The 24,811-nt window shown below is 46.2% G+C and overlaps 1 protein-coding gene across 5 annotated transcripts in view; it reads right to left on the reverse strand.

Moving 5' to 3' along the window:
* ERI3 (ERI1 exoribonuclease family member 3) overlaps positions 1–24,588 on the reverse strand; it is a 151,210-nt gene extending 126,622 nt beyond the window's left edge. For 3 of the 5 annotated variants that reach the window (XM_049879073.1, XM_049879074.1, XM_049879072.1), the window contains exons 1-2: positions 10,832–11,192; positions 8,761–8,836 (exon numbers count right to left, since the gene is read on the reverse strand). In XM_049879073.1, the coding sequence (XP_049735030.1) occupies positions 8,761–8,836; positions 10,832–10,966 (211 nt within the window). In that variant the 5' untranslated portion in view covers positions 10,967–11,192. The other 2 variants (XM_049879075.1, XM_049879076.1) reach the window with 2 other exon arrangements.
* Positions 24,589–24,811: the final 223 nt, after the last annotated feature.

The following is a 24,811-nucleotide window of genomic DNA, read 5'->3' on the forward strand; positions in this document are numbered from 1 at the left end:
ACAAACTTGTCATATTCAAAAGTATCAAGGTCATGAATATCTAGGAACATTTACTGAGGTAAGTCTAAAAGGAGGCTTGTTGTTAGGTGCCGTCAAGTCGATTTCAATTCATAGTGACACCATGTGACAAAGCAGAACTGCCCCATAGGGTTTTCTAGGCTGTAATCTTTACGGGAATAGATCGCCAAGTCTCTCTCCCGTGGAACCACTGGGTGGGTTCAAACCACCAACCTTTTGGTTAGCAGCCAAGTGCTTATAAGTTGCACCACCCAAATCCAAACCAAATTCACTGCCATCAAGTCAATTCTGACTCATAGCAACCCTATAGGACAGAGGAGAACGACACCCCATAGGGTTTCCAAGGAGCTCCTAGTAGATTCGAACTGCTGACCTTTTGGTTAGCAGCTGAGCTCTTAACCACGGCACCGCCAAAAACCAAAAACCAACTGCCATCGAGTTGATTGCTCCTTAAAAGGAGTCTAATGAGACTTAATAACTAAATTTAACGGCATGATTTTGAACTGGCTCCTTTTGCTACAAAGGGCATCACTGAGACAATCAGCAAAACTTGAAGGATTAGATGGAAATAACATATCACTGTTAATTTCCGATTTTTAAGGCTGTATTGTGATTAAGTAGGCAAATGCTCTTGTCTGTAGGAAATACACGCGAAGTATTCAGGGGTGATGGTACATTAGGTGGCAACTTAACTCTCAAATGGTTCTGGAAAAAAATTGTACTGTACTTACTGGCTTTTATGTTAACTCAACTGTTTAAAACTTTTAAAAAATTATTTTTTAAAATCCATGTGCAATGTGATTTAAAAAAAAAAAAGAAAGAAAGAAACAGAACAACCAGTATGTGATAAAGCAATCTCCCCACACGGCTCAAGGAAGGTAGGCCGCATGCTCTCTTCTGGCAGGGAGGCTGGTAAAAGCCGACAATCAAAGCATCTCTCTGCCCAAACAGTCTCCTCTATCCAGCTAAGTCTCCAATAAAAGACCTCTACTCAATGCCCCCCTGGATGGGCACTCCTGCCACTTTTAGAGCCTTTTCAGGAAACACCTCTGTACTCCCTGCAGAAGCTCTCCACCCGACCTTGTCACCCCCTAGGATTTCCCTTTCCTATTGGAAACCCTGGTGGTGTAGTGGTTAAGTGCCACAGCTGCTAACCAAAAGGTCGGCAGTTCGAACCCACCAGGTGCACCCTGGAAACTCAATGGGCAGTTCTACCCTACCCTATAGTCACTACGAGTTGGAATTGCCTGGATGCCAGTGTGTTTGGTTTTTTGGGTACTGATGCCTTTTTACTTTGGTCACAAGTTTGCAGAATATAAGTCCATAACATCAACTGGAGCTTTGAGCAGCTAGTTGAGGGGCAGAGCTCAAAAGAAACAGTGTATGAGTCTATGTATCTCTGCAGTGGTGGTTCAGTAACAGAATGCTCACCTTCCATGCAGACACCCGGGTCCAATTCCCAGACAATCCACCGCACTGCAGCCACCACCCATCTGTCCCTGTTGCTACGATGCTAAACAGGTTTCAAAGACACTTCCAGACTAAAGGCCTGGCAATCTACTTCCAAAGCATCAGCCAACAAAAACCCTATGGATCACAAGTGTCTAATCCTGTTTGCATAGGGTCACAAGTCAGGGGCTGACTCCACAGCAGCTAACAACATCTTTCATCAAAGACCAAGATTTATACACATTGCTTCTCAGACATCCTTTCCCTTCTCCTAGCAAAATAAAGTAGTAAGTTGCCTACAGCAAGGAGGAAAATGAATGATTCCCTCCTCAAAATGAAGAGACCAGCCCCCCAAGAATGACAAGTGAGGGGTAAAGAGGGACTGCTACGGTGCCAGCCCGATTTGGAGAAACAGGCCTGAGCCACAGCCCCTGGAGGACGGTCTCTGTGCAGAGTATTTACACAACAGACAGCAATGGCTCCTCTGCAGCCATTACTGTCTATCAGGTAAATAACGCATGTGCCAAAACACACATTTAATGAGGGAAATAATATGCCTTTATAAAAAGACTCAATCTGTATTTACCTGAGAGACCAAAGAAGCACCAAATCACCAGATTAGTGGAACCACAGAGGAGTCATTCTGGTGTCTTGGGTAAATAGACATTTTATAGCCTTCCATTACTGGATGGGGGAAGGGAGGGCAAAGGGAGGGGACCATTCTTTAATATCTACATACACAGGCCAGAGGAGCCTGGGGGATGGGAAAACAAGGGAAGCCCATCATGAAATATGTGGTCTACTCCCACCCCATGTCCCCAACCACATATACTTGGAATCTCTGAGGGAGGGTGTGGGTTTGTACCATCCCTGGGTTCAATCCATTTAATTAAAAGCCAGCCTGGACAAGGAGGGGTATATTCCAGGGAAACTCCAGTACACCACAAGCAGGTTCTGAGTCTAGCTGACTAGAAGCACCTGGGATCCCTACAGCTGTGCCTTCCTCAGCTCCAAGTCCTGGGGCAAGTCCCTGTTCCAACTTGACCTACAGTATCATAAGTCCTCAGCACCTGAGCCACAAAGGCAACAACAAAGAACACAGTAACACCTGTCTGGAACTTGCTTAGTCACAGGCTTCATCTTAGGCAGCTAAAGATCATGCTGAGGAAAAATATAAATAAACGCTGCATGCCTTCAAAAGTCATAATCTTCAATCTAATGAATGCGTTCTTACTGCCTGAGCACTTTCTGTGAAAATCAGACTGTCGAAGGTGAAAAACTCAGAGGTTACAATCTAGCCAGCCAGGGGAAAGGAGCTCCAGAAAGAGAAAAGGACCTGCCCAAGGTTCACATAGCAAGTCAGAATAAAACTAGAACCCCAGGCTCCCAACTCCCAGTCCAGAGCCTCTGCCGGCTGCTCCAACACAAGGAGCAGGCCTTACCACTCATCCCCTAAGCTTTCCACAGTCTCAAAAGAGGCTTGGGCCTCTGCTGAAGACTACAGTCCTCTGCTGAAGACAAAACAAAGCATGACCTCCTGATGGCCCAAAAGTGGGATGGAAGCAGGAACTCTACAGCCAGGTCCTAAACCCCAACAAAGCACTGCCCTCCTCTCTAAACATGTTACTGCCTTGGCCTGCAGCAACAGCCACTACTTCTAGGACAGGACTAGGGAGAGCTACCTCAACATCAGAAGCAGCTGCTAATCCCAAACTATCAGCAGGGCTAAAGTTACTAAAGGCCTTCAGGACACCAAATTCTAAATACAACATCACAGGCCATAGCAGGCTTCCATTGTCCAGTCTCAGAAGCTCAAGGGGGGCACATACAAAAAAGCAACTGAGATTTGCCTCCTGTTTGTGAACCCATTAGTCAGATTCAGCAGCTTTAGCAAACTTCTTCCTGGGTCAAAGCTGGGAGATGTCTCTTTGCAAAGTTCTACAAGTGAGTTCCAACTCCATCACACACGAGAGTGGGCAAAGGCTTGTATCCTAAGACACCATAATAGGCTAGATATGGAGGGAGGGAAGGGGATAGATGCCTTGTCACTTTAAGCACCTCCTTCCACACTTGTGGACAACACCTGACCCTAGAGGAGAGGTACCTAGAACTACTCAAGCACCTCCTATACCCCTCCTTCCAAGATGGAGAACAGGCACAGAAGCATGGAGTCATACAACCTAACTGTTAAAACACTGATATTAGACAAACATGGGTCCAAATCCTGACTCCACCATATATTCTTTACAATAATAGCTACAAAAATAATACTTAATCTCTTTGAACATTATAGGATTCAATCATATGATATATATACAGTGCTTTGCACAATACCCGGCACAGAGTAAGCGCTCAATAAATGAAAGCTCTTGTTAATAAATGAGAAAGAGGAAACTGAAACTCATTTTCTGAAAATCTACTATAAGCCAGGCACTGTATATATTGGTAACATCATATTTTATCCCATTTAATCCTCCCAACTATCAAGCAAAATGGGTAACAGTATTCCTATTTTGCAAATGAAGAAACTAAGGCTCAGAGGTGCTCAGCTTCAGGGCCCTGCTCTCCTCTCCCAAGCCTGATGGTCCACATTTTCCCATTTGACTCATGTTCCCATCAGCCACAGGGCTAATGACACATATCACCTTCTTTGGAGGTAAAGTGTGACTTCAACTAACAATAACATAACCATAAGCAATAATTAGGTTTGTCCAAATCATCCAAATTTGTTTTCATAATTATCTTTTTTTTCTATTATTACACCATTTTCTTTTTACATTTTAAAAAGAAAAATAAATCGCACCCCCGGGCACAAAAAGGAGCAGCAAGGAGGGGTGCCCTGGAGTAACACAACTGCAGCACAAGGAACTCAAAACCTCTTTTCAATACAAGTCTGGAGGAATAAATCTTCCCATCTCACAGAGCAGAGAAACTGGAAGAAGGCAGAATTACAACCAGCTCTTCCTTAGGTCTCCAAATGTGACATTTCCCTTTACAAATCCGGGCCTTGGCAAACGCTACTCCCTCTATTTTGGAATCTACTTCCTCTATTTTTTACTAGTCAAATTATTGCTCCTTCTTCAAAATCCAGCTCAGCTCAAATCTCTTTTTAGTTGCTTTCTCTGGCACCCCCTCACAAAGTTAATTGCTTAAGAGTGCTCCAGTAGCACAATTTATTCCTATTTCATAACTTTTATCTCACTTTATTGTAAGATTTTTAGGTATCTGTTTCTCCCACTACCAGTAATTTTCAGGGAGCTAGGGTGGCACAGTGGTTAAGAGCTCAGCTGCTAACCAAAAGGTCGGCAGTTCAAATCCACCAGCTGCTCCTTGGAAACCCTATGAGGCAGTTTTACTCTGTCCTATACAGTTGCTATGAGTCGGAATCAACTCAACAGCAATGGGTTTGGTTTTTGTTTTGTTTTGGTTTAGGGGAATATGGAAGGTAGCAGATATATGTGGGTATTTGAGATGATAATTTCTTCAACTTGTTTTTTTGACAGACGCTTTAAAATTTCAAATAACATTAAAGAAGAGCATGAGATTTGTCTTTTTATATAAATGGTGCATGAGTTTTAAAAGTCTGAGAAACACTGAGCTGAACATAGATCCTTAAGGACAAGGACCATGTTTTATTCATTTCTGTATCCCCAGCATCCAGCACAGGGCAAGGCACAAAGTAAATGTGAGTAAATGTTTGCTGAATGAATTAGTATGCCCAAAGTCATGACACTCAGTGCTCTGGAATCAGAACATTCCAGAACAGAGCAGGGCCCTAAGCACCAAGCAAAGCTTCTTTTCTTTTCCTTCTCTCTCCTTCCTCCCAGCCTACCCCATTCTGTCCTCCCCAGTTTAGAGAGAGAGAGAATTACCTTGGTGCCAGAATACTATTAAAAGGATTAATTTAGGGACCGGTGTTTGGACTGTCACATCCAATCACTACCCACAGATCTACAGCTTCCCAAATCAGGCTCATGCAAAGAGGAATCAATTGCAAGGACACAGAGGATCTGAACAGGCATACTAATGGCCTCCTGAGGTGCCAGCGGCCAGCTCTGACACTCCCATAAATTATCTGCCTTTTGATTTTACCTGTAGCTGTGGGGCACAAGGCACAATTTTGAACATATCAAAGCAATCCCTCGTAACCCAAGGCTCCCCCAGGAATGTCCCCAAAGAAGGACAGGCTAAAAACAAAGACCCAAAGGGAAATCTGCTTCACAAACAGCCCTGGTCCTAGCAGTCATCAATTAAAACCCAACAGGACCAAGTGGATAAAGTGGGACCCAAATTAAGCCTAACACATCTGGACAAGGCTGCATCAGACTACAGTTCTGCAATGACTATTCATCTCTCACTCAAGGGAAGAGAAATCACAGCAATAAGCTAACACAATTTCATTTGGAGGCAAATCAGTTCTAGTTCTGACAGCATCTCACAGCATGACCTCAGGCAACTCACTTAACCTTCCTGGGCCTCAGTTTCTTCACATGGGTAGCAGGGACAATAATGCTGACACTCTGACCTACTTCCCAGAGCGGTGGTTAAAAGTAACACAAAACATTCGAGAGGCAATTTATAAAGATGTAGGGCCACAATGGTGGCGACACTAAAAAATCACCCCAAAGAGACAGGGAGAAATGGATATCACACTTTGGTGAATTTCTATCAGGAAGCTGCTAACTCAATTTACATCACTGATGGTGCTAGGGCTAAGGTCCACCCTGAAGAAAGTTCCAGGATTCTGGATGGCACTCCTGCTGTCTGAAAATCTCCCGTTACTAAGAGCAGTGCCTTGCTTTTGTTATAACTTCCTCCTGTCTGCTGGCTGTAACCACCAGGGGCTATGTTCTATCACGTGGTCACAATGACAACTGAGAAGACCCAAAACAGACTAAGCCAAAGGCCAAGTTACCCAGCTGCTGGCCACTTTTAAAAAATTATTGTGTAAAATACTGTTAGTAATAAAAGTACCAAGACACTGCCCTCAGAGCTATATATATATATTATCTCATTAAATCTTTTAGCCAACACTAAGAAGTAAGTTCCATTATTTCTGTTTTACAGATGAGAGAAGCAAAACTTGCCTAAGGCCACATAAATACTGTTATCAGAAACCTACAGGATCCAGCAATGCAAGTTCTCTGGGGCTTATAGGAGGGGAGAGATAAAGGGAAAGAGGAGGCACAGGACTTTCAGCTCTAACCTATTCACTGGACACTCAACAAATACTTTACTTGGTCCCTGTGTCTGATATGTACCATCATACCTAAACTGGGACACATTCTCAAAACCTGGAAAAGGCCATCAGTTTGCCACAAGCTAGGGAAGGAGAGACTGAGTAGGACATACACAGGATGGGGACAATTCACTGGGAAGCTTAGAAAATGGGTCCTCCCCTATGTGTATACTCAAGAAATTCAAAGCAAGTAAGCTAGCCTATGAGCCCTACGACCAAGATCTCTTTCAGGGCTCCACGTGTTCCACAATTCCTTTAACAGAAAATAGTTCCCAAATCTATTTATTTGATTCTACACCAACTTCCTCTTCCTACTTCTTTGCCAGTCTGTGAAATAGGAACTGCTATCTCCAATAAATTCTTTGATAAGCATCCTTTTAAGCTCCAGCAGATGGCCAAGAAATGAGTATACACATTTACACAAAGATTGTTATACTTAATTTTTAAGGGCCAAAATACTGCCACAAAGGGGGAAATATAAGATGTTGTCCGTATAACTGCCACAGCCTCCTTACTGGTCTCTCTGCCTCCACTGCCATCCCCTTCAAGCCATTTTTCACATTGAAATCAGAGCAAACCTTCTGAAGCACAAATATGATGTCAGTCCACTGCTTAAAACCTTTAATATTATTGCTCTCAAAGTAGTCTAAACCAGGGGTCAGAAAACTATGGTGGTCCCCAGGACAATCCAGCCCACCACATGTTTTTATAAAATCTTACTGGAACACAGCCATGCTGATTTGTTTATGTACTGTCTATGGCTACTTTCAGAATACAACAGTAGAGCTGAGTGGAGCAGAGTAGTTTCAACAGTGATCTGTGAAGTCTAAATTTTTACTGTCCGGCCCTTTACAGAAAAAAGTTTGCCAACTTCTGGTATAACCCACCACTCCAACCCCACCCGACAGTCTAATCTTAAAACTTTATAAAGGCTCTGGCCTCTGCTTACCTTTCCAGCTTATCTCACCATATTCTCCTGTCCCCTGCCCATTAAAAACTCTGTTTCAACCACCCTGAACTTCAGTTTCTCAAACTCAACAAGGCTCTGATCACACTTTGTCCCTCATCTCTTGATTTAATTCTAAGTGAGGAGGTTACTTCCTCTGAAAAGGCTTCCCTGAGCCCACAAGTCTGGGTTGGAGTCCCTTCTAAGTATTACTAAAGCACCTACACTTCCCTTATTACAGGACTCTCAGAGTGTATTGTTAACTGCCTCTTCACTGTCTTCTCCTGTGAATCTAGAAGCTCTCTGTTGCCAGGGACAGCATCTGTCTTGTTATACCACTACAATTCCAGCATCCAGCAAAGTTCTGGCCCTTAGTAGGCTCTTCCAAAACTAAACCAAACCCATTGCCATCGAGTCGATTCCAACTCACAGCAACCATATAGAATAGAGTAGAACCACCCCATAGGGATTGCAAGGAGCAGCTGGTGGATTTGAACTGCCAACCCTTTTGGTCAGCAGCTGCAGCACACCGTAGTTCTTAACCACTGCACCATCAGGGCTCCAAAGTAGGGTTTTAGTAAGTATTTATTGAACAAATGGCCTCCGAGTCCCCGGTATCAATCATCACAGTTCACCTTTTTAGACAGCCCCTGATCCTTGCAAAATAGAGATAAGCTGGGATTAACAATCCACCTAAAGGTGACTCATAACCCAAAATAAATCAAGATCCCAAAGGCCTTTGTCAAATGCATTATCAAAAGGCAAATGAATGTGTTTCTTCCTATAATCTCAAGATGTGTATTTCTGAGGAGAAAGGACTGTGCTGGCTCTACTCAACCATCCTAAACCTAAAGTAGGTGCTCATGAAATCCCCATAAAGATATCAAGACAGAACTTGAGGGTTTGTATGCCCCACCTCCAATTCCCACCACTTTATAGACTTTAGATGAGTTTCAATAGGCTTTTTTTTTTTTTTTAGTACATGCTGCTTTATCAGAAGCAACAGAAAAAGTACAATCTGCACCTGCACCCTAGCCCCCACCCACAGAGCCCAAATACTCAGAAGAAAGAAGTCAAGCCAAATTTGACCATGCAACAGGATTCTCACCTCTCCTTACTTCGAAGATGCCAAGACTGGCAGCAGGGGATGCTGAATGTTCTGTGAGAGCTGGAAAGCCCCAATGCTGTGGATAAATACAGATTTCTGCAACAAGTCTATTTCAACATAAAGGATCAAATCCCCACAGGGCTACTGTTTGGAACAATTTAAGGACTACACTGTGCCTCAAACTCAAACCATAACTACCTTGGGATTACACCTATGTAGAAGGACAGTGCAGGACAGTGCCCCTACAGAACTTTCTGAAGCTAGCGCTGTATTTGTTTTTGGAATGATGAATTTTGTGTTCTCCAGTAGTATACTTTCCTTCCTAAAGAAGCTCACCTCCTAGAAGCTAAACATTTATAATATCTGAGCTTGGACTGAGAAAGATGGCCATGAAGGACAATCCCAAACCCTAGTTAAGTAGGGGGCACCGGTAAGGCTGACAGTATTCAGAACTCAGGGAAGTAAGCCTGGACTAGAGTTGATGGGGAAGGGTTGATTCCCAAAGTCACAGGTCATACTGCAAATGACCACATAGACCATGGAACAATTCCAGGATACTTCCAGGTCTGCCCCAAGTTCTAAGACAATCAAGGTAACTAAACTCCAAGTCAAATCATCAATGGACATCTACTCTATTTGTCACCTAATGCAGATCTTCCAAGGGACTAGAGGTAACAGAGTTGTGATCTTTTAGGCTAGCAATGCCCTTTGCACAAATATCTAGGATTGGAACCAGTCTATACCTATCTACCACTCTACACATTCAAGGCTTTATTCTACTGAGATCCTCTAGGAAAATGCCATTCACCAACTTAACCCAACACAAAGAAAACACTTTTCAAAATGAGAGGGAATGAAAGGACTTTTATTTGGAAATTTCAAGTTGGAAGAACTCTCAGTCAAGCTCTATGATCTAGCTAGCTGATTATTTACAGGATCTTTGGGCAGGAATTGTTAATGAGCTTTTAATTTGGAGTGCTTAAGTTGCCAAAGTGCTCTGAGCTCCAGTGAAGCACCACAGAATCCATAAAGGAAACCTTATCAATCACTTCCTGGCAGCTCCCTTCCCCCACCCCCCACCTCTCTGAGGAAAGGCAGCCAAGTGGTTTCTAACCAAGATCACAGATACACACATTAGTGGAGTCACACTCCAAGTCCCTGTTTATAAATTGGCTTTTAAATGGTAGGGGACTCAGGTATAATATACTTACGCTGCACTCACAAACCCACTAAAACAAGGAATGCTGTGTATGATAAAGTCAGAATAAACCAGAATTTGATGAAGCCAATTTCTGGTAGAAACTCTACAATCAAAAATCATTCAGCCAATCACAACCTACTATATAGTTCAAATAAAGTCTAGTCTTTAGTCAATAGGATTCATGTTTAGTTGCCCTTCAGCTGAGAGACTGATGAAATGTCTGACAACAGTAAATGCCACAGAAGTGGCCAGAGACCTCTAGCAGAGGCAATGATAGACACTATCAGTTTCCAAAGTCCACCCTAAGGACAGAATCCAAACCCCAGATGAGAGGCCCTACATCCAGCATCTTCCAAATAAACAAGAACAGTTATATTTTGCAATAACCCACAGTCAAACCCCAATCCAAGTTCATGCTTTTTTGTTTCAAGAAAACACCTGTTGCTAGACTATCTGCAAAAAAGACAAACAGAAGGCTAGTCAAATCAGGCCTCTTATCACTCCTCCTACCATCACCACTACCATCACTACGCCTTTACAAAAAGGGAAACCGCTAACCTTGTGTGTCTGTATGGTGAAGAGGGGAGGGGATGTTCTATAAACTATCTCCTTGCTCAGTTTCTAGCGCTGGTCAAATCTCTTTCTCTTCCTTAGTAATCTCAGGTAAGAAGTCAGCCTCCTTAATCACCTCACTTTGTCTTAAAAAGCCATGCCCTGTTCCCTCTCCATTAGAACGTTACTCAGTAGATCATGCATTCTAGGTGGGCACATGAGGCAGCACCCCAGGCTACACAAACCATCTGCGCCGCGACCCTCACCCCGCATGCATTAGCCAGGGCCCAATCTGGGGGGCCTCTCCACATCACCCACCCCGGGGTGTTGCCCCCAACTCGGGCCCATCCAAGTCCAGGGGAGCGTAAGGGGAGGGGCAGGGGGCCAGGAGACCAGCCCTCCTTCCCAAGGCCGCCCCCGCCCCCCGTCAGCTGCGGGAGAGGCTGTCGCCATGGCAACGCCCCCTCCTTGGGGCCAGCGCGGCAGGCTCCCTTCAGGTGCAGGCCCCGACGTCTGCCCCGGCCTCAGCAGGCGCTCAGGACAGTTTACGGCGACGGGTGCGGCCTGCGCCGACTGGGGCGCTGGCCAGGCCGACGCAGGACCAGCGCCGCCCGCTCCCCACCGCCCGTTCCCGGCCGCCTCAACAGCGGCAGCCAGCACCACGAGTCCACAACACACCGACTCACCTCCGCGCACTCTGACCCCGACCAACGCAGCAGACGGGCAGGCGCTGTGGCCAACCGCGGAGCCCGGTGCTGGCTCCTTCGCCCAATGGGCTGCGGGGGGGCGGGGCTTCCTCTCCCCAAATGCTCGCTCTCCCGCCGACATGCGCGCTAAGGTGTGTCAACATGGTGGCTCCCAGCGGCCGGCCTTATGGAACTTGTAGTTTTGAGGTTGCATGTTCGCAAAAGACAGTGAATGGAGGGTAGGTGGGGTTCACTTCTGAGCTGGGAAAGGAATTTTAAAAAAACGAAAACTTTGTAAATGCCTATAGCGATCCAGCTCCTCCACCTCCCTTTTCTCCGCCTTCCAATATACTCATAAAGTGACATGCAATTTTCAGATGACATCTTTTCATGATTTGTTCATTCAACAAGTAATTATTATCATCTACTATGACACAATGATTAAGAGCTTGGCTGCTAACCAAAAGGTCAGCAGTTCGAACTCACCAGCCGCCCTGCAGGAGAAAAGACCTGGCAATCTGCTCCCGTAAAGATTTACAGGCTAAGAAATCTTTGGGGGCAGTTGTACTCTGCCCTACAGAGTCACTATGAGTCGGAATCGACTCAACGGCAGGCAACTATCTGACATAGGACTTAGAGGTGTCGTGTCACATTTGGGGGAGATCTGAGAGGAGGAGGACTTTAACCTAATAAGAAAATGGTCAAGATTTCTGAAGGGCCTTCCTAAGGAAAAGGGAATTGATTTGTTCAGGAGTGGTCCAGAGGAAATTTCAGGGCCTCAGCTGTGGGGAGCTTCCATAGTCTTTTCAGTCTGAGAGAGAGAAGAACCCTGGTCAAAGCCAGAGATGTAGCTCTTCATCTTGGTTATGGCTCCCTGGCAGTTATGGGTACCAAGTTATGAGCTGGGAAACTCCAGCCTTGGCCAAACCAATCATGGCTTTGACAGCCTCCCAGTAAGCCAGGACCCATCTTCTGGGCCCAGCTTCAGTTCTAAGTCCTCTGTCTGCCACCTGCATACCTGCATATTTTCACTTAACACAATGATGTCCTTTCTGGGCCCTACCACCTCTGTGAGATCTGACCTTAGCATAATGGTCCCATCTGAGTTGGGAATGGCTGGCAACCCCCATATTGGTGAATGTCTTCCTTAAACCTACACAGTGGGTTAGGTGATTCTACTATGCACCTGCAGCATTTATCACATTGTTTTATAATTGTTTATTTCAGCAGTAACTAACAACAACAAGGTAGCCTCTCCTGTCTCTGACTTTGTCCTAAGTTCTGGCCTTAGTATAGGGCACAGCCAACCTTCTTGGCCCTAGGAATGAAGTATATCAACACTATCTAGAATTGGAGTCCTTCTTTAAGGCCTAGCCCTAATATCCTCCATGAAGTCTTCCATGGTCCCCTTGACTCCCCGGAATGTGCTCCTTCCTCCTTGGTGCTCTGGGACTCAATTGTACAGCTTCCAATACCTCACCAGACTATAAGCCCTTTGAGGACAAAGACCAGGAAAAATGCATTCAAGTAACAGAACTGTTAAAAGCTCAGTATATACTTGGTGCCTTGTACTGCCATCTAACTAGAATCTTGGCTCCCTCAAACCTTCGATTCTGTTGTATGCCATCTGGTTCCCTGGAAAATGGAGCCTGAGGCAAAACTTATGTGCTAAGACTTAATTGGGGAATATAATCCCAGGGCAGCAAGAGTGAAGGGAAAAGGGAAGTGAAGCAGGGAAAGAGGGATAGCAAATACAAGATTGTGTGTTATCAAGTTGACCAGAGCTTCAAAGAAAACAAACGAGTTGCTCTGTTATATAGAATGTATTCCACACAGGCCATGTAGCACCATCACACCTCAGAAAGGAAGAGAGGAAGGGTTGTGTTACCCCATTTCTCCAGGTAACCACTGGAGAAGCCATATCCTACACCCTAAAGCACAATGGTTCATCTGAGACTAGAAATGGTGAGAGGAGCTGTAGCCTCTGGTTTGTTCACAGTGGGTACACTGAAGCCTATGATGAAATAGAGCCCTCCTCCCAGGGGAGATGAAAAAGCCAGGCATGTTTAGTAAATGAGGTGACAGTAGTGGCAGCTGGGCTGTCCAATCAACAAGTGGGCAAAGCTCAGGGGCAGGGGTGCAGATGAACTGAGTCCAGTACACAGACACAGATACATTCTGAGCAGCCTCTTGGCTGTTGGATTAAATGACTGAGCCAAAGTGAATACAGAGACCAGAAACCAAAAAGAAGACCAAGTTGGTTCTTTGGCTACCTTGTCAAGCCCCACCCCCCCCAACCCCCCACAGGAAAAACAAGGTGATCATCAAAGCTGGGACCTTAACTAAGAATTGAAGGGCAGAGAACCCAGGACCCAATGACAGTGCACATGGCAAGCCCCAAACTTGGCACAGCTGGGAGAATCCAGCTTGGTTTTGAAACCACTTTATCTGGGAACTGGAAGAATTGTTGCTGCCATTCGCAGTTCCTATAAGCTACATAAGACAGCGTAGATTATTATGAGGAGGATGGACTCTGTAGAAAGCTGTTCAGGTTTGAGTCCTGGCTCTATCTATGACCTTAAGCAAGTCACGTACCTCTCTGAAGCTTAGTTTCTTCATCTCCAGAACAGAGATAATACTAGTACCTACCTGTTATTAGAATTAAACGCAAAAGTGCTTAGCACAGTGCCTGGCACAAAGTTAAGAGCTCAGTAAATATTGGCTGTTATTTTTTCACCCTTCCTCCCCCCCTCGCTCCAATTCTTTTTCCCATCATGACCACCACCACCCTACTCCTCGAGCCCTCCACCTCCTCCCCCTGGCAGTCTCCTGTCACTCAGAGGAGAAGCAGGGGCTGGACCTAGCCATGCCTTCTTCATCCTGCTCTCCCCAGGGCTATTCCCCAGGAGCCTGAGCCATTCATCTCCCTGGTGACCTGAGACTGAACTAAGAGACGGATGTGAGGTGGCTGAGGCCAGGGTGGTAATGTGCACTCTTATCTCTGTGCCCCTCACTGGGGCCTAGTTAATTTTCCCTTTGATTTTAATATAGATTTATTGAAAGTTTCAGTTATCAAAACAAACTGCAGCAGCAAATTGGTGTTCTTTGCAGGCCTACAAGTGCCTATAAAGCTGCCAGGCTCTGGAACGAATGGCACTCTCCAGGAGGTCAGTCATGGCAGCAGGAAGTCCCTGGGGACACACACACTGCAGTTTAATATTTTTCTTATTAGCCTTTTTCTTCTTGGCTATCTAAGCCTCCCCTTTAAATTGGGAATCAAATGGAGCCACCTGCCCAGGGAGGCTCTCTTCCCCAAGCCCCTCCACTCTCTCCCTGCTCTCTTTGCTCTCTAGTCTTGGCCTACTCACCTCTAATCCTCTAACTTCACCCTGGCTTGAAAGAGCTGTGATTCCCCTGTCCCAGCAAAGGTGCAGCTCACAAATGTCATGAATTCTACACCCTTGTCCCAATTGTGGAAGGTCTGCTCAGGCTGCCCAGCCACTAGTCAGAGGCAAAGCATCCCTAGAAAAGATTGGAGCACCAGGTCTCTTCCAGATCTGGGGATCAGAAGGGAGGAAAGAGCAAAGTTTTGAAAGCAAAAGAGTTGCTTTCACGAGGGCAGACAATTCTGTTAGAATCTATTGAACTCAACAGACGCAAAAAGAAAATGATGACCTGAGAGAGTAGGGCAAGTTCTCCTTCCAGCCCAAGAATTGTCTAATTTCATTCTTGTATCTCCATGGCCCCTCCTCTCAATCCCAGCTTGGGTTTTGATATTCTCTAAATCTGCCTAACGACCAGCCAGCTTTCCTGCCTCTGGTGCTCCAGTGGTTCCCAGAGTTAGAGCTACTCACTTCCACCTCTAGTCTCTGGAATCAGTCCTGGCCCAGGGGAGGGTCTCCGTGGCCTGGTTAACCCTGAGGGCGCCATTATCTTCTCTCCTGGGCCTGTGATGTTGCTGGGTCACCTGTATTTGCCAATTCTGTCGATGATGTCCTCTCCTTGCTCTTAAAAATTCCCTGCCAGCAACAAGACCTACTGCCCTTCCTCAGACTGTGACTAAGGATCCTGACAACTATAGCTGTACACCTAAAGTGCTGGAAGATGCTGGGCTTTGGATCTAGACATTCGAGGATTTATATCTTGGCTCTGACATTGACTCTGATTTGGTGAAGTTAACCTCTTTGTGGTTTCATAGCACCTTGTGCTTTATGTCTACCTTTGTCTAAGAACTAGTCTGTAATAAAATTATTCACCTCTGTGTCTCTCTGCTACAATATTCTGAATCTTCAGTGGGAAAAGACTGTCGTAATGGTCTTTATATCCCAAGTGCATATATTTGATGAATTAATGAAGTCACCTCTCGAGGCATGTTTACTCAACTATAAAATGGAGATAACACCTGCATAACCATAAATAGTGAAGAAATCACCTAGCCCAATGCGCACGGAGCATAGTGTAGGTGCTCAGTGAGTAAAGTTTCTTCATCATTTCTCCCTGAGGTTGGTCATCAGCCACCAGCACTCCTACCTTTTCCCTGTTCCTATCTCAGCCCTGGTGGTACAATGGTTAAGAGCTCAGGCTGCTAACCAAAAGACTGACAGTTCAAATCCACCAGCCACTCCTTGGAAACCCTATGGGGCATTTGAGAGTTGACTCGATGGCAACCGGTTTGTTTTTGTTGTTGTTGTTTTATCTCAGTTTTAAGTCTAGCTCTCTCCTCTTGCCTGCTGGGGGCTTCTCATCACTGATGAGATGCCAGCATTCAGCCTTGCCCCTTGGGAGTGGTGCTGACTTCTCTTCTCCAGACCAGGTTCCTTCAACCTTTCCAAACCCACACACAAACTGCTGTCTCCTGATGGCTCTGTTTCTGGGCCAAGCTCTGTTTCCTGGGCTTCCTTGAAATTTACCTGTACCCTGGTGGCTCAGTGGTTAAGAGCTCAGCTGTTAACCAAAAGGTCTGCAGTTCGCATCCCCAGCAATTCCTTGGAAACCCTATGGAGCAGTCCTACTCTGTCCTATAGGGTAGTTACAAGTCGGAATCAACCCAACGGCAATGGTTTTTTGTTTTTTAATGTAGATGTTACCACGCCTAACATCTGTATCAGCGGGTGGTGCAAATGAGTTCACATTAATATCCCAAGCTTACTAACTATAAGCCCCTACCTGCTCCTGCAGAAATACCAGTCTCTAACAATGTTCTCAAAGAAAGCTTCAAGTGTGTCCATAGATTAATCCAGTCTACCACCCTCTACTGGCTTTTATCACTGAGAACATTGTGGATGCGGTCCTTGAAGGGCTCTGCCTGGTGTGCTCAATTCTTATGATACCATGACAACACGAGAACATGGCACGCACTGACAAAGTAAGAAGAAGACTCTCTCCCTTCATATTACATTCAGTTAGAGGGATATGGAGCCCCACAGCAAGGTTGTTTGAGCTATTGAGTATTTCAGAGAAACAGCTCTTTACACTTATTCAGCGTGCACACATATACTACCACAGTAGGCACAATACAGTGAGTTTATATAAGAGCCATCATGATGAACCAGAGCCACAATCCCTCTTGAACCCCTAGCCCTATTTTTCAAACTGGTTCACTCTGCCAGATTACTCCTTCCTCTATTATTCGGTCTCTGGAGCTCTGCTGACCCTTGCAGCAATATGGTGTCCATTGGGCTGTACAAACACGCCTACTCTAATCATGTCAGCATATACTTGATCCACAATAAGGGACTTTGGTAAAATTTGTTTTTCCCTGAGAGGCTTTGCGGCATCCATACAAATTTGTGGATTCAAATAGATATTTGAGTCAGAAAACGTAAATTAATGCCAGCTCTAAACTCACTAAACCAAAATCAAACCCACCACCATCAAGTCAATTCCAACTCATAGCAACTCTAAAGGACAGAGCAGAACTGCACCACAGGGTTTCCAAGGAGCAGCTGGTGGATTCAAACTGCTGACCTTTTGGTTAGCAGCTGAACTTTCAACCACTGCGCCACTAGGGCTCCCTAAACCCACAAAAAAAAAAAAAAAAAACCCACTAGGACCCCCATTATTCTATATTTTACTCCAGAATCTAGTGAATAAGTTTTTTTTTTTTTTTTTTTTTTTACAGCCTTCAACCTTCCCCTTCCTTCCTAGACTACTAGGGCCTCATCCTTACACTGGACCCTTTGTGGACTCCTTCGTGGTCCTGACTCGGTATTCAAGTCCTCTACTTTCTGGCTCCAACCTACCTTTCCAGCCTTATTTCCAGTAGCTCAAGTTCCTCTCTCTATCAGACCAATGGGACCAATTACTCCTCCTCAAGGTGCTTTGTACTTTTTTGCCTTCAAGTTTTTGCTGGTGTTGTTCTCTCAACTGGTGGCATCTTCCCTATTGCCATCTCCACTTGCAAACTCCTAGAGATATATGCCCTGTCCCCTTCCTTCCTCTGAGCCCCCATGCCTTTATCTGCATGTTCTGCCCTGCATGGCACTCACTGATCACAGGGCAGAGGCTTGCTCAGCAATGTCAGTTTCTAGGCAGTGCTTGACCATAGCCCCCCAGGACCTAAAATTGTAGTGGGACTTTTAGGAGGGCATCCAAAGCCTTCCTTCCCCGTGATGTCAATATTAGGCTAGTTTTTCAGGTACCTCTGGGTCAGTATCTTCAGGGATCTACCCTAGCAACTCACTTGTTCTGAACTGTGACTAAGAGCTTGAGACTATCCTTCTCCAAGCGTATGCTTTTGCAAGTGTGTACTTATTCAAACATTCTTTGAATGCTACTTTGTGCTCAGCTCCTTGAAAGCCCTGGACATGAGCATGAACAAAATAAACACAGTCCCTGCTCTTACACCCTAATGAGGGAGACACACTGGTAAATAATTGTCACTCAGAGTGATAACTACGATTATAAAGATAACTTGCAATGGGGGGTTTGGAGACAAGGCATCTAATACAACCTGGAAAGGTTTCCTGTGACAGGTGACATTTAAGTGGAGTCTTAAAGGTTGGGTAGAATTTCCCAGGCCAAGTTGGGAAGAAAGAAGTGAAGAAGGGAGTACATTCCAGGCAAAGGGAATAACACGAGCAACGACACTAGACAACAAAACGGCCCATCTGGGGGTGGAAAGAAACTTAGCGGTGAAAGAGGAGTTAGAAGAGTAGGCAGGAGTTACATCATACATAGTCTTCTAAGTTTCCATAAGATGTTTGGACTTGATCTTGAGAACAGTAGAGAGCCACCAAAAGGCTTAAAGCAGAGCAGTGACTAGGTCAGTTCTGTGTTAGAATGGTGCTTCTCAAACTTTAATGTACATCCAAATCACTCGGATCTTGTTAAAATACAGATCTGGGAAAAGCCTCAGATTCTGTATTTCTAACAAACTCTCTGGTGATGATAATGCTGCTGGTCCTCAGACCACACCTCAAGTACCCGTTGCCGTCGAGTCAATTCTGACTCACAGCGACCCTATAGGACAGAGCAGAACTGCCCTGTAGGGTTTCCAAGGAGAACCTGGTAGTCTTTTGGTTAGCAGCCATAGCTCTTAACCATTGGGCCACCAGGACACCACACCTTGAGTAGCAAGGTTTTAGATCGTGCTAGCCCTCCGTCTCACTTTCCCCAAATGGAAACACATCTGCAAGCACAGAGCATTCTCCTTCCCTCAGAATCTGAGTCTAGTTCAAGGTCGCTATGGCTCTTCACTTTTATTTAGCATCTATATTTTAAAAGCTGTTAATGTGAGCATTTGCTCCATGTCCAACAAAGTGCCAGGTACAGGTAAGAAGAGGTCTAAAGGGAATATAAAAAGCAAAACATTTTCCTACCCAAAAGTGCTTAGCATCATCTCAGGGAAAGCTGCCCTCTGCCAGACCTGTCATAAACATGCTAAATGAGGCCTGTCTCAGCCATGCTCCCTGGGGCCCCACCGTTTATGCAGCCCAACCAGAGATGAACCTGTTTATCCCTAACTATTGTTTCTGACCTCTAAATCAATTCCCTATCTGAGACAAAACCTCTGTCCTTCGCTACTCTCTTCCCAATTCCTGCGACATCAATTTGTAAAACTGGAGGCAGGATCCGATGATGGTGGTTACAGGCACAGGCTCTTAAGTCAGACTGCCTGGATTGGTAGCCCAGCTCCACTGTTCACTAGCTGGGTGACCTTGGGCACATGGCTTACCATCTCTAAGCTTCAGTTTTCTCATCTGTACATGGGGGATAATCCTGCCTGTATCATGAGGCTGTCATGAGGATCAGATGAGACAATGCATATGAAGTACAGCCTCTAAAACACTCAGGAAGGATCCATTAACTGCTAGCTATTATTTTTGTAAATAATAGCTGCGTATATAGAAGATTTTCAAAGCCCTTTTGAAAGCCTGTATAAGTAAAAGTGGAGTTCCCAGGTAGCTCAAATGGTTCAGCACTCAATCTACTAACTGAAAGGCTGGCAGATTTGAACCCACCCACAGGCACCTTGGAAGACAGGCCTGGCATTCTGCTTCTGAAAGGTCACAGCCTTGAAAACCCTACGGAGTGCAGTTCTACTCTGCAACCCATGGGGTCGCCATGAGTTGGAATCACCTTGATGACAACTGGTTTGGTTTTCATAAGTAAAAGTCACTGTTATCTCTTATCCGGCTACTTGCATCAGCTCCTCCCTTGTGCTGGGGATGCAGAGAGCAGACAGGGACACTACAGAGAAGTCCTGCTGGAAAAGGCAGCCTTCGGGGAGCTCTTTATCGAGGCAGGAGTTTCAGCCTACCAGAGCTGAGGTTCACTGTTAGAGGGGGAGGCTTTATGGGTCCTCTCCTACCTCAACTCCATCCCCACTGCGTCCCCTCTGACCAGGGTCACCCAGGCTGCCCCTCCTTCTGACTGCAGGGAGAGAGGCAGCTTCAATCATTCATCTTAATGTCTCTATTAAGCAGGGTTACGACCAGGACGAGACAAGAAACAAGGTCTTTTAGTGTAAAAACACGGCTCCCAGGGCTTGGCCCCAGGGGACTCCTCCCCAGCACTGCTGCTGCTGCTGCTGCTACTGGGGCTGGAAGGCCGCTGAGGCTCCAGACCTGGCAGGTTGATTCTGCCCTGATTTTTTTCTCTCTTCCCTTGATCCTTCTAAGGGCCTGCCCAGAGCTTTCATTTCCAACAAGAAGAGCAATGACTTGCCATTTGGTGGCAGTCACAGAGGTCTTAAGACTCTCTGTGTTAGGCCCACACCCTGACCTGGGATCACTATCTTCATCACCATGTCACCCCCTACTGGGGATGTGGAGGCAGCTACAACCTTAGCCATTGGACTCTGGGCACAACTGGGCCTCACCAGGAATCTGGGCTCAGAGCCTAGGGGATAACAGGAGTATTTCTGATTATGAAAAGAGCCAAGGAGAAATCCTAATAAGGTCACATACCACAAGTCTCCATCATTCATACTAGAGAATGTTTAGGAGCCATTGGCGGTGTCAGCATATGCTCAGACCCAGACCTGGGCTCTAGGGTGATAGCTGTGCACCCAAGGAACCCAGTGCTTACTCATTCTTACCTACTCCCACATGTGTATGGATAGCAGTTTCTGGGCAGCAACAGAACCAGCCCCTTCCCCTGGAAAGAAGAACCAAGGCTTCTGCAGAACCAAAATCAAAAGGCAAAGACCCAGAACACATTCACTCAGAAGGCCTCCCAGCCTGACATGTATGAGGCACAGACTTCGAAGGCATGGAAAGGATCCCCAGATAACTGTTCCCAAATGTCAGTAATGTCACTATGAGAACATAAGCCTGTTAGCCTACTGGGGCGGGGGAATAAGAATGGGGAGAGACAGGCCACCCAACACAGTTTGCTGACCTCCTATGCCTGGCCACAGCCTTGCTCATGTTCTGGTCCTTGACTTCTGTTTCCCACAGTCAAGCCACGCTGCTGCCCTCTCATTGGTCCTGGTTTCTCCCTCTGTATAAAGGCTTACCCCAAACATAACCTTCTCTACATTGGCTTCCCTGAGACAGGCTGGATAGAGGAAGAGTTCAAACTCTGGGGCCAGGCAGACATGAGTTCACATCCAGGCTCTACCCCTTCTAAGCAAAGTGGTCCTGGGCAAGTCATTGCTGCTTCTTAAGCTTTGGTTTCCTGTTTTGCTCCTTAAGGTTTTGAGGAGTAAATAGTGAGACAGCAGATGTTCAGCTTAGTGTAGGGCCTGGAAATCAATGGAAAGAAAGAAGGGATGGAGCGGATAAGGAACCGAAATTTCAGTCTACTTCATGCATAGGAAGAAAACCTCTATGCCTAGAATGCAGGGTGTGTTCCCTGCTCTCTTCTCTGCAGGCTGTGGGTGGAGGGGCCTTGACCAAGAGGGACTGTGAGAGTGGGTGGGCGGTTGTGGAGCGAATGCCAGAGCAGCTGAGGGCAGCACAAAGTCAGAGTGAGTTAACGCTGGTCCCAGGGGCTGCATGAGCAAGGCAGGCTTTTACAGAGATATCCAGGGAACAAGAAATACCAGCAAGGAAGTTGCCCCATTAATAAATAAGAAGGCGGGAAATTAATGATGGTCTGAAAACGGCTGAGCTACTGAACTCGTTCTTTAAATCTGTCTTTAACAAGAAAAATAAAGAAAAGAGATTTGGCCAATTAGGAGGTAATGAAGACATTGTAGAAATAGCACCTGACAAAAAGCACACATTGTGGGGTGGCAGGGGAGTGAGTGAACACCCAATGGCCTTGACCTCCCTAGAGACAGAAGAAAAGTGCCAGCAGAGGGGTCCCTGCTTACAATCAGGGAGAGCAGGGAATCATCCCAGGGCCTGGGAAAGGGTAGGAAATGAAAAGGAGGTGGAAGCTCCAATTTGGGTTTAATCAGCGTTTTCAAAGAGACTGGAAAGAGACAGAAAGGACCACATAAACCAGAGACTACATCAGCCTGAGACCAGAAGAACTAGATGGTGGCTGGCTACAACCAATGACTGCCCTGACAGGGAACACAACAGAGAACCCCTGAGGGAGCAGGAGAGCAGTGGGGTACAGACCCCAAATTCTCGTAAAAAGACCAGACTTAATGGTCTGACTGAGTCTAGAAGAACCCCAGAGGTCCTCAGCGCAAGACAGAAACCATTCCCAAAGCCAAATCTTCAGACAGGGGTTGGACCGGACTATGGCATAGAAAATGATACTGGTGAAGAATGAGCTTCTTGGATCAAGTAGACACATGAGACTATGTGGGCAGCTCCTGTCTGGAGGGGAGATGAAAGGGCAGAGGGGGTCAGAAGCTGGTCAAATGGACACGAAAATAGAGTGGAGGGAAGCAGTGTGCTGTTTCATTAGGGGGAGAGCAATTAAGAGTATATAGCAAGGTGTATATAAATTTTTGTATGAGAGACTGACTCAATTTGTAAACTTTCACTTAAAGCACAATGAAAATTGTAAGAATAAAAATAAAAGAGACTGGGGCACACCTATTATGAGCCAGGCAAGATGCTCTACCTTCTCTGGCATTGTCTGCTCTAAAGACTGAGAATGAGGGTGAGGAGCTAAAAGGGGAGACAGAATGAGAACATAGAGGCGATAGACAGGGGCCCAGAGGTGATCTCTAATGGTAGAGAAAGAGTAGAAGGGCCTTACTCAGAACTACAAAAAGGTAGGCTCCTGACATATTTTGGGTGGCCCCTTTTAGGGAGTTTATGCCTGGAAAAGAGTAAGACAGGTGAGCAGGAGAGGAGGGTATGAGAAGCAAGGAGAAACAAGTCCAGAGGAGAGACCTGGGGCTTAGAGGAACAGGAGGCAAGGTAATATAAGGAAGAAGGGAAATTAGAGATGATGTTCAAGTAGGGCTTCAGAAAGGAACCAGGGTGGAAGGTGGGAGGGAAAGGGGCCATTCTCCTAAGTCCCAAGAAAACCACTCTGCTTGCCACACTGACCGAGCTCTAGCACTCCACTGAGGCCCAGGTAACCCACCTGGTGAGCATAAGTGCAGCCTCAGTGTCAAGTGGCAGTAGGGAAGAGGGGTCACAGGTTGAGTTTAAGCAAAGGAGCTGCAAGAAATAACAGAAGGATGAGTTAGAAAGATAAGGGAAATAACAGAAGGATGCATTAGAAGGATGAAGGTAAGAAGGAAATCCCAGAAAAGGGGCACCTTTGCCACTGTAGGGAGTGCTAGAAGGATGACAAGTCTGGATGCTTCTCTGCACATCTCACTGGTACAACAATCCTCATCTCATCCACTCTCTTGGAGGAGTTGGGGACAGAGTAGATGCTTGTGAGATCAGCAGGGCCATAGAGGAGGAGGTTTAAAGCAGGATCCCTGGGAAGCTCTAGGCAGGGAGGGAGGGGAAGGTGTTGGGGAAGTAAGTAAGGGAGAATGGAGACCAAATTTAACCGTGTCCCTCAAAAAACTCAAACCAAACTCACTGCCATCGAGTCGATTACCGACTCATAGCGACCCTATAGGACAGAGTAGAACTGCCCCATCGAGTTTCCAAGGAGCGCCTGGTGGATTCGAACTGCCGACCTCTTGGTTAGCAGCCATAGCTCTTAACCATTATGCCACCAGGGTTTCCATACCCTGTTCCTACCCTCCCCATATACACAAGTGAACATTATCAGGAGACAAGAAGGGAGCCCTGTGCTCCCTTAGCCCTCCCCATACTTTCCCAGGTCAGGATCCACCCAGGTTAGCCCCTGAGTTCTGCCTTTGGGCTAGTCCCACTACCCAGGGCAGCCAAGGCCCAGAGCCCCACAAAGGACAGATGATGGTCTAGCCCAGGAAACTCACCTCCTCCGGAATCAGTCCAGGAATCTGGTTCCAGGATTCAATCCAAAGTGGCTGGACTATAATAAAACTGACATCTACCATTAGGATGGGGCAAGGGGTGGGGGTGTGAGCAATGAAACTGCAGGAGAAAGAGAGGGCAGCTAGTGATGAATAGGGGCAGCCAGAGCCTCGTTAGAGGGGAGAGTGGAGGGGATGGTCGCTGCAGGGATGAGCCCTGGGCCTGATTTATCATCTTCAGAGCTGATCTGAGAGAGAGGGGTTAAGTAGCGAGTTAATGAAATCCGCAGATGCTGCTAAATGGGGGAGAGCTGGGTGCACTAGGGCTGGAGGGGAGAGCAGGCAGGAGGCAGGCAGGTTGGCCACTGAAGAAGGAGATTCATCTGGAGGGGAGATAAGATCGATACATTTCAGCTGAGGGGGGAATCTTGCCATTGTCTCAGAAATCCAGATTTGACAAGCCAGGAAGGAAGGTTAGACAGTCAGCAGAGCTGCAGGGAGAGCCCAGGTCCCATCTCAGGGATGTCCCCTGTCAAGCTTCTCAGCCCCATGCCCCAATCCCAATGGGCTTCAGCAAACACTTACTGGGCAGTCCCTGAGCCCCAGGGACAAGGAGGTGAATCAGGCTAGGCCTCTGCCCTCTCTTCTCACAGACTGAGAAGCGGAACAAGTAACTACAGTTCCCTGTGATAAGTGCTGTTGAGCAACACAAAGGAGGGAGCAATTAATTCTGACAGGGGAGGGCAGGGAGGTCAGGATGACATTAAAGCAAGGCTTGAAAAATAAGGATTTAACCAGGCAGAAAAGGGAAAAGGGGGATTCTGGGCCAAAGGAACAGCATGAGCCAAGGCCAGGAAA

This window comes from Elephas maximus, chromosome 3, assembly GCF_024166365.1.
Source record: "Elephas maximus indicus isolate mEleMax1 chromosome 3, mEleMax1 primary haplotype, whole genome shotgun sequence".
NCBI classification, from domain to species: domain Eukaryota; kingdom Metazoa; phylum Chordata; class Mammalia; order Proboscidea; family Elephantidae; genus Elephas; species Elephas maximus.